The 15,554-nt window shown below is 35.6% G+C and overlaps 1 protein-coding gene and 1 pseudogene across 1 annotated transcript in view; both read right to left on the bottom strand.

Moving 5' to 3' along the window:
- Nucleotides 1–325: 325 nt before the first annotated feature.
- LOC107716174 (solute carrier organic anion transporter family member 1C1-like) lies at nucleotides 326–8,401 on the bottom strand (annotated as a pseudogene).
- A 5,547-nt stretch (nucleotides 8,402–13,948) lies between these two features.
- The window catches only part of LOC107716166 (solute carrier organic anion transporter family member 1C1-like), a 19,333-nt gene continuing 17,727 nt past the window's right edge, over nucleotides 13,949–15,554 (bottom strand). Inside the window, exons 11-13 of the mRNA XM_016522535.1 lie at nucleotides 14,794–14,858; nucleotides 14,578–14,695; nucleotides 13,949–14,367 (exon numbers count right to left, since the gene is read on the bottom strand). Of these exons, the coding sequence (XP_016378021.1) occupies nucleotides 14,190–14,367; nucleotides 14,578–14,695; nucleotides 14,794–14,858 (361 nt within the window). The 3' untranslated portion in view covers nucleotides 13,949–14,189. The remainder of the gene's footprint in view (nucleotides 14,368–14,577; nucleotides 14,696–14,793; nucleotides 14,859–15,554) is intronic.

Here is a 15,554-nt window from a genome sequence, read left to right as displayed (position 1 = left end):
TCATCATGTTCTGAAAATGAGCCAGGAACAAACCCCCCCCCAAAAAAAAAAACAATGCAGAACATTATTTTTGAGTGTTTTACTGTTCTGGATCACATAGCACAGGGTATTGGAGTTCTATGTTCTTGGACATTTGCTTATCGTTCTGTACTTTCCTCTTAATCTGTGTGGTGAAAATCCATAATAGGGTATAGCTAAATGCCCGAAGAGAGCTGACCAGTCCCAGAAATAGGTACCTGATGGGGGTGAATTACATTTTATTATACATTATAGGGTTTCTGTGCATTCATATTAGGGCTGCATAGAATCGTCCTGCTAGATCTGCTCACCTGAAAGTTTCAGTGTCATACATTCTGCATGCGCCTCTTCCACCGCATTTATTTTGGCCCCATTTCAGACAGGTCGAGTCAATAAGAGCTCCAAAGCAAATGGGAGCAGGAATACCACCTGTAAAAGAGAGATATTACATTTAAAACAATTCTGTGGCTTAATGTGTGTCTAAAACAAGAAAAATATAAACATCTGTCAAAAATATTTTTAACTTTTCCCTCATAAAAACAATGTTTTGCGCTATTATTATTAGCAAATCCAAACATCAACTTACCAAAAACTCTTAAAACTAACAGAAGTATTCCCACTGAGAGAGACTTCAGCACAGGATCCACAATCGCCATGGAATGTCTGACAAACATGTGTAAGTATGTAAATAAATAAATAATGAAAAAGAAAGTTAAAAAAAATACATCTAACAAAGAATTTGTTGTCAACAGTTAAAAGTAGTTGTTCACCATATTCTGTCTTGTGCCCCGAGTGGAATTGCAGCCAGCGTGACAAGGAGAGATGTAGGTCACTCCATTCTGTCCACACACTGGATCCCATAGGAAGTCGGGACACCCACAGTCAGCATTGCAAGAAGTGAGTAAATCACGGCTTATATCTTGAACTTCAATAGATCTGCCACATAAACAATTTATTATATTACACTATATATTCCTGTGACCCTATGTAGGACAAGCAGTTTGGAAAATGGAAACATTTAATGGATAGAAAGTGTATATGTTCCATGATGCAATAAGATTTATACAACGACTATAAATCGAAATAAAAAAAAATACCCATGATAGGGCACTGTGACCCCAGCGACATCTATGTTTTCACAGCTGAGAGCAAAGTAAGGTATTATGCAAATCAATGAGGTTACAGAGGTGAAGAACATCAGTCTTGCAGATCCCAGCAGACCTAGTTTAAATCTCTTCATTATCCAACCACTCAGGAACATACCCAGAGCCACTGGTGGAATAGACGTCACTCCTGTACATATAAGCACAGCTAGTTTAAACAGCTGTTTAAAAAAAAAATAATAATAATAATAATTATTATAGCAGTTGTTACCTATGAGAAAATTGGTCTTGGATGTGCTTTGTCCAAACTGCTGCTCCAAATACTTTGGCGTGTATGTTATGACAATGGCAAAGGCATTGAATGCCAATACACTGTAAACCAGGTACAAGAGATAGATCCCATTGGTGAGCAGACGCTTTAGAGATGGCCCAAAATCTAGAAAACAAGCAAATAAGCATCATTTTCATTTTAAAACAAACATAATACTTTATAATTAATAATAGTAATAATTTCAATCTTCTTTAGTTTCATACACTGTTTTGATCTGTGATATACAAAATTTGAATTTATGGAGAATCTCTTGGCCGCCTTTTGAATATACAATAATATAATGTGCCCTCCATTAATATTGCCACCCTTGGTAAATATGAGCAAAGGTGGCTGTGAAAATAAATGTGCATCGTTTACCTTTTTGATCTTTCATTCAAAAAAATTCACAGAATTTTAACTTATCATTGAAGTAAAACAATGGAAAGTGAGGGGAAACTCACATTATGAAATAAATGTTTTTCTCCAATGCATGTTGGCCACAGTTATTGGCACCCCTAGAAATTCTAATGAGTAAAATATCTCAAGTATATTCCCATTCATTATTTTTATTTTTTAAGCACACCAGGGTGACTAGGAGCATGAACTTGTCCAGCCATGACTTCCTGTTCCACAGGATTATAAATATGAGGAACATAAATGCCAAATTCCCTTAATCATCCATCACATGGAGTAAAACCAAAGAATATAGTTCTGATGTGCAGAACGCTTGTTTGTTTGTTTAAACACTGAAGGTTGTACAATATGTAAAACTGAATCAAATACAATAAATGCAACTGAAAATATGGAACAAGCATATGGAGCAACTGCATGACAATATGATGGAATCAAATTAAACAGCACCTCAACGAGATGAGGAAGAAGGGAACAGTGCCCAGACAGTACACAAAGAAGACGAGAGACTGCAGTGCCAGATAGATGTAGAACATTTTAGTGCAGCTACTCTCTCGCGAACACTGTCCAAACACTGCAGAGGAATTCCCAGAAGTCAGTCCCCAGCTCTGCATACATGTACAGCCATGGAATGTCTGACAAACATGTGTAAGTATGTAAATAAATAAATAATGAAAAAGAAAGTTAAAAAAAATACATCTAACAAAGAATTTGTTGTCAACAGTTAATGAGGGGAAACTCACATTATGAAATAAATGTTTTTCTCCAATGCATGTTGGCCACAGTTATTGGCACCCCTAGAAATTCTAATGAGTAAAATATCTCAAGTATATTCCCATTCATTATTTTTATTTTTTAAGCACACCAGGGTGACTAGGAGCATGAACTTGTCCAGCCATGACTTCCTGTTCCACAGGATTATAAATATGAGGAACATAAATGCCAAATTCCCTTAATCATCCATCACATGGAGTAAAACCAAAGAATATAGTTCTGATGTGCAGAACAAGATTGTTGAGCTTCACAAAATACAAAGTAGCTGTAAGAAAATAGTTTAAGCATTGAAAAATCCCCATTTCCACCATCAGGGAAATAATTATGAAATTATATATATATATATATATATATATACACACAACAGCCCCTACATCACCACATGTTGTTCGGGAGGATTTCAAGGAAAGTCCTCTTCGCTCATCAAAAAACCAACTCCAGCATATTCAGTTGTCAGACACGACTGGAACGTCAAATGTGACTGGCTTCTATGGTCAGAAGAAACTAAAAATGAGATTTTTTTGCAGCAAACACACCAGGTGGGTTTGGTGCAAACAGGGATAAAAAGTACCCCATGTCCACGGTTAAATATACTGCTGGATCTGTAATGTTGTGGGCCTATGTTTCTGTCAGAGGTCCTGGACATCTTGTTCAGATACATGGCATCATGAATTCTATCAAATAGCAACAGATAAAAAATTTAAACCTGACTGCCTCTGTTAGAAATCGTATAATGGACCATGGTTGGATCTTCCATCAGGACAATGATCCAAAACGAACATCAGAATCAACACAAAAATGTGTCACTGAGCATAAAATAGTAAATGTGTTTCCATCGTAGTTTATGCACATTTTTTCTTATCGGATAAAAAGTTTATGCTACTCAGTTGTGCGCATACGTTTTTTATGCACATTTTTAGAATGTATGCGCATCTTGGCGTTTCCATCCAGTGTTTTTTTATGTGATAATCTAAAATGTGCATAAAAATAGGTGGATGAAAACATAGCTATTGATTATGTTAGATTTAATTAGACCTAAATTGTATCTAACCTTTGTGGTCAGTGTATGGTTGACATACCTTTGGCAATCTCTGTAATGCTGAGTGTGTGTTTGTGTTGGTTTGAGGGGTGATATGCTTTAGAGGTTTGGGGGTTTTCAGGCAAAGCTCTTGGTAGGAACCAGAGAGGCAAAGCAGCAAGAAGAGTCAACAGCCCAGAAACCACATAACCCAGCCACCAGGCCCCAACCCAGCGAGAGTCCTGAGGGGTGATGGTCACACTCGCTGATAATGAGAAGAAAATATTCAAATAAACAACATATCTGTTATATATATATCACACCTGTATCCAATCACACCTGCTATCAGTAATTAGACCTAAATTGTATCTAACCTTTGTGGTCAGTGTATGGTTGACATACCTTTGGCAATCTCTGTAATGCTGAGTGTGTGTTTGTGTTGGCTTGAAGGGTGGTCTAGTTTAGAGGTTTGGGGGTTTTCAGGTAGAGCTCTTGGCAGGAACCAGAGAGGCAAAGCAGCAAGAAGAGTCAACAGCCCAGAAACCACATAACCCAGCCACCAGGCCCCAACCCAGCGAGAGTCCTGAGGGGTGATGGTCACACTCGCTGATAATGAGAAGAAAATAATCAAATAAACAACATATCTGTTATATATATCACACCTGTATCCAATCACACCTGCTATCAGTTAGTGTCAGATCTCTGATTAAAGAACACATGAACCTTTCTGCTCTTAGTAGAGTTACTTACCTCCTGTTCATCTCAGACTTCCTTCTTTGAAAAAGACTCTTTATCTTCATCTGTTGTCTCCATGTGTGGCTCCCATACTGGTTGTCCTTAAATTCCATATGTTCTTTCAGGTTAAACTCTTTTGTTATCATACATACCTGTTCACTGTCCATAACTTGCAATCAAGTAATACACCCAACTGCACTTGAGTTTACCATCAAACTGTGTGCGGTGTCTACCTGAAAGAAGACCAAGCCTTTTTCATTATCCCAGCGGGATTTAAAAAATGCATTTCCTCCGTCTCAACGACAGATAGAGACCTGATCTTCGTCCTGGCCATGTCTTTCTCTGAGACCAATCATCCTTCCTTCTGTTCTGCCAGTGAGGTCTTCCCTAAGTCTCTTTTTCTAATCATACAGTAGATGCCACTCGTGGGCTAATCTTTCTGGTAACAGGAGGTTCCATTGAACCTTTTGTTTCGGCCACAAAGACCCAACCTGAATACTTCTTCACTATTCCACCAGCTCCTCCATGGCGTTTTCATCCATCAACTCCTCAAGGGTCCTTCTTTTCATTGGCTCACTTTGGGTCACTCTTCCCTCTGGTTTCACCTGGTTTCCTCCTTGCACTGGTTCCATCCAGACTCCTAGTCCCACCAGCTCCACAATGGCCTCTTGTGTTCAACTTCCCTAATTCAGTTTCTGCTGACTCCCCAGGGAATCCATTTTTCCCAGAGCTACCAGAGCAGACTACTCTCCTGTTCAAATTCTACCAAGTCTCCTCTTCCATTGCCCACTCAGCCAAATTCTTTGAATCCTCCTATTCAGATTTCCTATCCTGGTTTGATTGCTCCACTGGGCTTTCCTAAGCCACATGCTCCACTGGCTCCCCTGAGGCCTCTTGCTCTACCAGCTCCCCATGGTCTTCTGTTCCACCATGGTGGTCTCCTGTCCCACTGTGATGGTCCCCTGCTCCATCAGCTCTGCCATGCTGGTTTCCTGCTCCACCGGCACAAAACAGTGTGGTCCCCTGGTCCTGAGCCAACCGAACCTCTGACCCTACCCTGGTCCATTGCTATATTCATATACCATGGTATTTACATGGTACTCCAAGGTACATTAAAGAGTAAGTACTACTGTGGTACATGTCAAAATAAAAATATGAAAAAAGAGTCCAGCACCACTTGTGATGAAGGGAACTTTAATATTTAAAAAATAACAATGTGTTTAATGTGTTTCGTCCTAAGAGCCTTCCTCAGGGCATTCAATACACATTTAAACATTTAAAAACACATCTTCATATTGGATTACTCATTCACAAATTAGCAACAGCTGACAAGCTTCACTCAAGAACCTTTTAAATTCCAAGAAAGAAAAAAAGAGAACATTTGATGGTTACATTCACAAAAATGTCTTGCAACAGGACTCTTTATATCCTTTCTATATATTGCACTTCTGTGTTCTGTTATCCTTTCCTTTAATGAACGGTATGTTTCACCAGCATAAATTTTGTCACATGGACATTGAATTATATAAATCACATTATTTGTCTTACATGTTATAAAACTCTTGATATGGCTCAAAATTGCTCTTAGGCTGAAACGCATTGGTATTTTTTAATTATTAAAGTTCCCTTCATCACAAGTGCTGCTGGACTTTTTTTCATATTTTTGTACAGTTTCTGTACTGTTTCTACGCACCTTGTGAAGTTGTAAAGTTGTGCCAGATCCCATTTCACATGTCAAAACAAAGAAAGCAATTTTGTACTTCTTTTTGATTCGTGTTTTGTGAGTGACCACTAAGATGGGTGTATACCAATTTTAACTTACCTTGATTCACTAAGCCAATGTCCACATAGAGACTAGCGCACAGGGATCCAAGCAAGTAACCAAAAATCGGCCCAATCACACCCAATGTGTGCAGACAACCTACAGAAAAGAACAAAATGGACTAAATCACATGAGGGGACATTGGTAGTTTTGATATGAGATATAAAAAAATATATATTTTTCTCACCAATGTAAAAAGCTGAGTTTTCTGGCCGTGCATAATCATCTATGAATGACATTCCCAGAGGGCCAATGCTGGCTTCCCCAATGCCACGCAAAATGTTTCCAAACAGTACAATCACCCACGTGGGTGAGCTTTCCACTTCCCCTTTTAGACACCCTACTGTATACAACCCATATAGTGCGCTCTGTTAGGTATTTTACTGCATTTTACAATTAAAATATCCCACATGCTTCCTCACATATTCACCACATATTACCGGAAACAAGCTGTTGAACAGTATTCTGGGTGTCAGATGAGCATGTAGAGATCACTGTGAAATTATCAGGATCATTAGTGTGGGCGGCAGCTGTACCGTACTTGTACCTGTCAGAAAAAAACAGACAGAAAAATAAATAAAAATGACATATTATCTATACTTATTACCTAAAAAAAGAGCAACAATGAATGAGTTCATTGGCTAAAATACATCTCGCAGCTGTACCGTACTTGTACCTGTCAGAAAAAAACAGACAGAAAAATAAATAAAAATGACATATCTATACTTATTACCTAAAAAAAGAGCAACAATGAATGAGTTCATTGGCTAAAATACATCTATTTTATGATGGACATGATTTTAGTATCTGAATTAAAGTTAATATGGGTGGCATACATTGAAAATGTCAGGGTGACAGAACTGTCATGAGGGTCTACAGCATTAACAGAAATTACATTTTTTTATATAATTAAATATGAACTTTTCTTGCAAATGTTATGATATATAAGTTTTTCAAAACCATATGAAACTCAACATGAATACAAGGAGAACTTTTCTAAGAACTTTGAACATGTGTTTTAAGCTAGATGTTTAAAGGATCCTTCCTATTCTTCATTGTGGACACAGAATTTGTCATTGACCAATGAATGTTACTCACCGGCCCATGATGAAGTGAGGTAAAGCCATTAATAGAGTCCCTATCCCCATCAACAGGACCCCTGATCCAATGATCTTGGGCCTGTTAAACTTAGCGCCAAAGTAGCTAGCAACAGTAATGACCAACAGATTACCTGCAAGCAAAAGTTACGTTATTTAACAAGTTTCATGTTTTCACAGCATACCATCAAGTGTCCCATTTTTAAAGTATGAACAGCCATTCCATCACATTAAAACATTAATGGTGTGACTCACTGGTATAAGTGCTAATCTAATGGCTGAACCCCGTCACTCATTTCTCAGTGCAGCTCAACACATCTCTACTCACCCATTTCAAAGCTGCCATCGATGATACCAACTGTGGAGCTTGGGATCTCAAACCGCCTCTCAATCTGAGTGATGGTGCTTTTGGTGTAAGCCCCCGTCAGGGATTTTGTAAAATAACAGAAGGCAAGTAAACCAATAAAGATCTTTGCAGACACAAGGGCAGAAGAGAGATAAAGTCAGTATATTATAGTTTTGTTGTTGTTGTTGTTGTTTTTAGTTCAGAATTTATCATATTTTATGTCAGAAATATTCAGCTATAGCCATTCCACCATTAAATCAAATGATCAGCTAATAGTAATTCAGTTAAATTTAGATTGTGGCATATTGTCAAAGTGTCTCTTGCCTTCAGAGTTGGGGAACAGCATTTGGCTTGTGGTGTTGTCTGATTCCGGCCTGAATACTCCATTGGTCTGGCCTCAATTAACCTTTCTGGGCTGCCCTCCACTGTCATGATGAACTACGGGCAAGGGAAGAGATGGGAAATTTTGAAATCACGAACAATTTTGTTCCTGTGTTGAACTGCCTTGATGTCTAATATATCTGGGTCCAGAATCAAATCTATAAAAAAAAAAAAAACATTGCTATACAGATTTATGAATAAAGCAACAAAAAAAAAATCTACCCACTTCTATCATGTCAGAGATGGTCCAATTCACAATACATTGTAATCAAATGCAAATAAACATTAAAATATCATTATTTAACAATATAAAAACACTCACATGCCCAGAGGTGACTTCACATAGAAAGAATGCACTAATATGCAGAAATATCCCCAAATGAGCGATCTCTAAATGTGTCTTTATATTTACCTTTATATTTAATCATTAACTAACACCGAGTAATCCTTCAGCCTCAATTAACCTTTCTGGGCTGCCCTCCACTGTCATGATGAACTACGGGCAAGGGAAGAGATGGGAAATTTTGAAATCACGAACAATTTTGTTCCTGTGTTGAACTGCCTTGATGTCTAATATATCTGGGTCCAGAATCAAATCTATAAAAAAAAAAAAAACATTGCTATACAGATTTATGAATAAAGCAACAAAAAAAAAATCTACCCACTTCTATCATGTCAGAGATGGTCCAATTCACAATACATTGTAATCAAATGCAAATAAACATTAAAATATCATTATTTAACAATATAAAAACACTCACATGCCCAGAGGTGTCTTCACATAGAAAGGATGCACTAATATGCAGAAATATCCCCAAATGAGCGATCTCTAAATGTGTCTTTATATTTATCTTTATATTTAGTCATTAACTAACACTGAGTAATCCTTCAACCCTATTGAAGATCAACCAGTACAGTACAGTTTGTAATGTGTCCATTTGTTATGAGTGTTTATATGGCAAAACTTATCAAACACTAGAAAACAGAGAGAAAATTTCAAAACAGAGAGACAATTAAAATAAGATGAGCCATTAACAGCATTTACCAAACACCAACCAACAAGAACACCAAGTGACACCAACCAGCACATATCTGCTTATTTATGGTGCAATATGTGTGCTGGCAGTCTATCTGTTTTTTTAGTAGTGATGTGTGTGCATTCACATGTGCCTTCTTAGCCTTATAGGAAACTTGTGGTCAATTTGCAGTTAATATATGATAAATGTTGGCAAAGAAATCACTTTCTTACAAATAACTGCCACAGGTTTGCAACGCTTCACTGGTGAACCAGCACCAAACCTTTATCAATAAACAACTTATCAACTATCTAGAAAAACATTATCTACTTCACTCTAAACAGTTTGGCTTTAGGCCTAAGTATTCGACAGAAATGGCAAACTGCTTTCTCACAGAATTTATTGAGGGAGCTTTAGATAATGGCAATGTAGTAGGCGCAGTGTTTTTAGATCTCAAAAAGGCATTTGATACAGTGAATCCTTAAATTCTCCCACATAAATTAAATTTTAGCTTCTCTCAGCAGGCAATAAATTGGTTTAGATCATATTTAGAATCTCGAGATCAGTGTGTTAAAATAAATAATTCAAGATCAGCTTTAGGAAACAATGAGATGGGTCTCCCTCAAGGGTAAATTTTGGGTCCATTGTTGTTTTCCTTATATGTCAATGATTTACCAAATTGTTGTAAGCAAACTAAATGTCAGTTATATGCAGATGACACAGTCATTTATGTATCAGCACAGACTCCATGCTTAGCTGCAGATATATTAACAAATGAAATGACTGGTGAAATTATATTTAAACTAAATTTTTTTTTTGTTTTAGTTTTAATAATATACTTAGAAAATATTTAGAAAAAAACTGCCAGTGACAAGCTATTATAATTATTATTTTTATAGATTACAGTATTAGTTTGTAGATAAATATTTTTATAAATACTTTATAAATACTAAAATATTAATAAAAAATATTAAAATCAGTTGATACATTTATAATTTAGAGGAAATGTTAAAGTTTTTAAATTGTCGTACTGAAACTGTTTTATTTGGAGATTTTAACATAAATTGGTCAGACAAACGTAGTAAGCAAAAACTGAAATCAATTACAGCAAAACATAAATTTAACCAGTTAATAAAAGGTCCAACAAGGATAACAAAAACAAGTACAACTCTTATTGATCTGGCATTTACAAATAAACCTGAAAGGGTAATAAAAATATATAATCTTCTGACAGGTTAGTCCGACCATAACACAATCCTGGTTGTTAGAAAATTAACAAAGAAACGTTTGCAGAGTAATTTTCCCCAAACTTTTAAACCAGGAGTAGTAGGCATCCCTAAGAGTAAAATTACAAGATTTGAAAATGATATAAAAAATATTAATTGGGATGATGCGTTACAAATTGGTGACCTGGACAAAAACTGAAATTGTGATGCGAACACCTGAAAAAATTATTCAAAAGTATACACAACCGTTAAAATGTAGACAAAATAGTGCATCCCTACCATGGCTAAATTCAGATATTCATCAACTAATGAAAAAGAGAGATCTTGCTTTGAAAAAGTCTTTGCTTACAAAAACACAGACAGCTATCCTAAGTTTTAAATCGTTAAGAAATAAAGTAGTTAGTGAAATGAGGAAGGCGAAAACTGCATATTTTGAGCAATTGATTGCAGAATCAGGAGGAAATAGCTCATCTCTTTGGAAGTGCATTAACAAACTTTCTAAATGAGAACACATACAAAGAAAACCATTGTTGGAGCTGCACATAAATGGAAGACTTAGTACTGATAGCACTGAAATTGCCAATGAATTTAATAGATATTTTATCCAGTCTGTGGAAGAGTTTGCTATATGTTTTGAACCTGTACAATTACCTCAAAATGCAATAAATGACACACCCTCATCCTTTTATATCTCTGAGGTTGATGAAGATAAGATACTTCAAATTATTAATCAATTGAATAATTCAAGGGCTAAGGATATATTTGGAATGGATACTGCATTCGTAAAAAAATATAGTGCTTGTTTGCTAAAGCCCTTCGTAAATTTGATAAATGTATCTATTAGAGAAAGTAAATTCCCCTCATATTGGAAAACTTCTATTATAACCCCAATTTTTAAGGCAGGATAAGTTGATGAGGTTCAGAATTATAGACCAATTTCTATACTCCTGCAATCTCTAAAATTTTTGAAAAGTTGGTAGCTAAACAACTTATCAACTATCTAGAAAAACATTATCTACTTCACTCTAAACAGTTTGGCTTTAGGCCTAAGTATTCGACAGAAATGGCAAACTGCTTTCTCACAGAATTTATTAAGGGAGCTTTAGATAATGACAATGTAGTAGGCGCAGTGTTTTTAGATCTCAGAAAGACATTTGATACAGTGAATCATGAAATTCTCCTACATAAATTAAATGTGTTTAGCTTCTCTCAGCAGGCAATAAATTGGTTTAGATCATATTTAGAATCTCGAGATCAGTGTGTTAAAATAAATAATTCAAGATCAGCTTTAGGAAACAATGAGATGGGTCTCCCTCAAGGGTAAATTTTGGGTCCATTGTTGTTTTCCTTATATGTCAATGATTTACCAAATTGTTGTAAGCAAACTAAATGTCAGTTATATGCAGATGACACAGTCATTTATGTATCAGCACAGACTCCATGCTTAGCTGCAGATATATTAACAAATGAAATGACTGGTGTGTCAGAGTGGCTGCAAAACAACTGTTTGACCATGAATTGTTCAAAAACTGTCTCAATGTGTTTTTCAATTAGAAGGAAGGAAATGAGTGGTTTTATAATTAAGATCAATCAAAAGGCAATAGAGACAGTTAACTATTTTAAATATGTAGGTGTTATTTTAGATTCTCATTTGAAAATTGATGTGCATGTAAAGAGGCTGTGTAGAACAATCAGAACAAACTTGAATTGTTTTTACATTAGACCGTATATATATATCTAAAAGCAGCTAAGTTATACATGCACGCAATGGTCTTTTCGCATTTAACTTATTGTGTGACTGTCTGGAGTCAGGTTTCTCAACTGACTATCAGACCTGTTAGATCTTTATATAAACAAACACTAAAAACTTTGGACAAGAAACCAAATAGATGGCATCATTGTGATATTTTACAAAAGCATAGTTTTGAAATTTTTATTAATTTGTCTCTTATTAAAATGTTTTTTAAATGTGTAAATAATCTTGCTCCAGAAATTATATGCCAATTAATATCAAAACAGAGTAGTAAGGGGATCACTACAAGAGGTGCAACTAATCAGAATTGCACAGTACCAAAGAGAAAAACTAAATTTGCCCAATCCACATTTTCATTTCAAGGTACACTGCTTTGGAACAGCCTGCCAGCTGAACTGAAAATGCAAACAGAGTTGAACATTTTTCAAAGAAATTTTAAAAAGTGGTTCAAACAAAAGCAGGTTTGTGAACACTGATGGTCGTACACAGTCTCATTTTTATTTTTTTTTTGTAACTTTCGCTTAGTTTTTTTTGTGTGATTGTTTTACTGTTGTTAAAAAAGCCTAACCAGGGACTGGGGCTGCAAATTAGCCTTTGGCTAGAAGCCTATATGTGGAGCATCGGCTGCTTGAAATTGTAGCAATGTTATACTGCATTGTCTCTGTTAAATAAACTAGTAAATAAATAAATATTAAAAAAGCCAAAACCTCAACAATTACTATAACTTTAACTAAAATTAAAATGAAAACAGAAAATATAAAAAGAAAATGTAATTCAAATCAAAAACTAGTATATCAATAATACTATAATAACACAACTAAAGAACTCTCGTCAGTTAGATGCTAATATATTTATCATTATAGTTATTGCCATTTTGAACAGGCCACACCAATAATAATCAATAACAAAAAGTATAACTGCAAGGCTTTAAAAAATTGCTCTAACTCAAAGAGAATAGCTAAGTCCATACGACAACTATGACACAGAGGAAAGATATCTTTGGAATCACTTTCAGAGTTATTTTTGTCCAGCTGGTGAACCATAAAAACAAAATTCACCCTACAGAGCTCATTAATACAAATTGCAAGATAAACTTGTACACTCAAAAAAAAAAAAAAAACTTTTCTGTAACTTTTTTTTATTAAACAAACTTTTTTTATCTTTTACTTTTTGAAATATACCATTATGTATTGTGGATTTTAATATATTTTATTAAATCTGTCTGTAACGGGAAGTCAGACTCGATACACAGGCGAGTTAGAATCAAACAGACAGGTTTATTGTTCGGGATGGAGATGATCAAAGACTTTGTGAGTATTGCAGACTTAGAGTCTTGAATGGACTTGAAGAGGATACTGACAGTTATATTCTTGATTACCAGGTCGGAGGGAGACGGAGAGGATCGGGGTGTTTCCAGGAGCCGGTGTAACAGAGCTGGATGCAGGTAAGTAGACGGCGCGAACACACAGGAGTCGTGGAACAACAGATAAGTATAATACCGCATAGTTTTGCGTCCTTTTCCACTTGGGAGACCAGACGATGTGAACTGTGTGTTCTTATAGTGCTGTGTGGGTGATTGGTGAATGACAGTCAGGTGTGTGTGATTAGTATCCCGGTGATTGTGAGCGCTGATAGGTGAAAGAGCCTGGCGTGTCCGTGACACTGTCGATGTTCAAAGCATTCCTCTTTTTATTTATTATTATTATTATTATTTTTTTTTTAATAGCATAACAACATTGACCACTGAAATTTGGGGGAGTGGCAGCTTGTTTTCTGACCAGTGGCAGATGGGGAAACTGAAACTGCTTATAAGAAGTTATTTCAGTAATTTTGTTGCCACATTCAACTTATAACTGTGCCTTTCCAAGAAAAAAAGAAAGACTGTAATATGAAAAGCCACATACTAAAGAACAGAGATTTCTTTTTTGAATATATTTATTAAGAGATACAAGCTCTGGCTCATGAAACACATAGTACAGTAGAGCATAAAGAGTTTTATGACTTGCATTGGTTTCCTTGTGGTCTGCTGTCCTGGTCATTGAGTTTATTAGTAGTTCTTCACCCATTATTTTATCAGCACTGTCTCCTAAATTCCCTGAAAGAGCTACAAAAGATGATAGCTCATCGCTTCAGTATTGGTGCTTGCTGTTTTTTCTCTGGGAACAGTATCAGTTTTGGATCAGTCAGGATGGCACATCTCTGGAGACTGAAGTTCGGTTTCATTTTGCTTGCTGGCTGTTTGCTGTAATGCTTTGACTTCTTCTTTTCTAAACTGCTTCCGCAGAAGCACAATAACAGCAATGATGAAGAAGTAAGAACATCCACTTAAACATGTGGTCAGGCTCAAGAAGATCACTCTGAAAACAGGACACCAAGAGATCCATGCTTTACATACAATCCAATTTGTTTTTCAAATGTGAGCTTAAACTTTGGAAGTGATTGAATCAGATCTTTTATAACAGAAAATATATTTGCATGGGTACTTAAAGACTTTATACTATAATCACCCCCCCATTTTTGTATTCTAATAAAGACAATAGTGTGTAATTACAAGCAAACATACACACCTGTACATATTTGAGTCGTACATACGACAGGCTCCTCTGTGCCCGCAGCCCTTTACTCCCCATTTTAAACACGTTGAGTCAATGAGAGCTCCAAAATATACAGGAGCAGGAATACCACCTCCAGAAAAATATTAGACAATAATTCAGTTTATTCAAAACATAATATACACTAAATTATTATAGCTTATGAATTCTTGTTTACTATATTGATTTTACCTAGGGTTCGCATCACAAGAGTTTGAATACCCAACGCCAGCGACTTAAGCTCAGGTTTAATGCATCTAAAAACATATGTAATATACAGTAAATACTTTTCATCTTTCATCCTTTAAATCTGAAAATGCATCTGAAAGCAAGTAGTTTCTGTGTTCTGTGTGAAATTACAACTAAATAGTTAAATGATTATTAAATATTTAATTTGATAAAATATAAGGTTATACTTTATTTTGATGATGCCCTTTAGACATTCTGTTGACAAAATAACTTTGTATCTACATGCCAACTAACTCTCATTAGAATATTAGTAGACTGTTACACTGTAAAAAATGATTGTGATTTTAACAGTAAAAGACTGTAAAAATGCTACAGTAAAAAGTTACCATACTATATACGGTGAATAAATGTAATTACATTTAATGTAATTTCACAGTAAAATACCGTTAAAAATACGGTTTTTGGAAGTGAAAAGGAAAAAGTCATTGTATAATTTACAGTGAAAAACCGTAAATTGACACTCCCAGAATTCCCTGCATGACACTTCATATTTGATATTTTTTTGTTGAAATAACATGTTTCTTCTTAGTTTTTTCTTATCAGTTGTTTACATTAGGGTTTAATCTTACATCTAATGTTGTAAAATTAATGTCTATTGCATTATTTCAGTATCACGTGTGTCACCACAATTGGGTTTAGTGTTTGTGTGAATGACACTGTGCACCTTCTATATATAAGTATTGTCCTCCTCAGCTCGTAGAAAA

The sequence above is a fragment of the Sinocyclocheilus rhinocerous genome, unplaced genomic scaffold, assembly GCF_001515625.1.
Source record: "Sinocyclocheilus rhinocerous isolate Xijiao unplaced genomic scaffold, SAMN03320098_v1.1 scaffold3022, whole genome shotgun sequence".
Lineage (NCBI taxonomy): Eukaryota > Metazoa > Chordata > Actinopteri > Cypriniformes > Cyprinidae > Sinocyclocheilus > Sinocyclocheilus rhinocerous.
The sequence above is the reverse complement of the archived record's forward strand: the minus strand, read 5'-3'. Positions and strand labels throughout refer to the sequence as shown.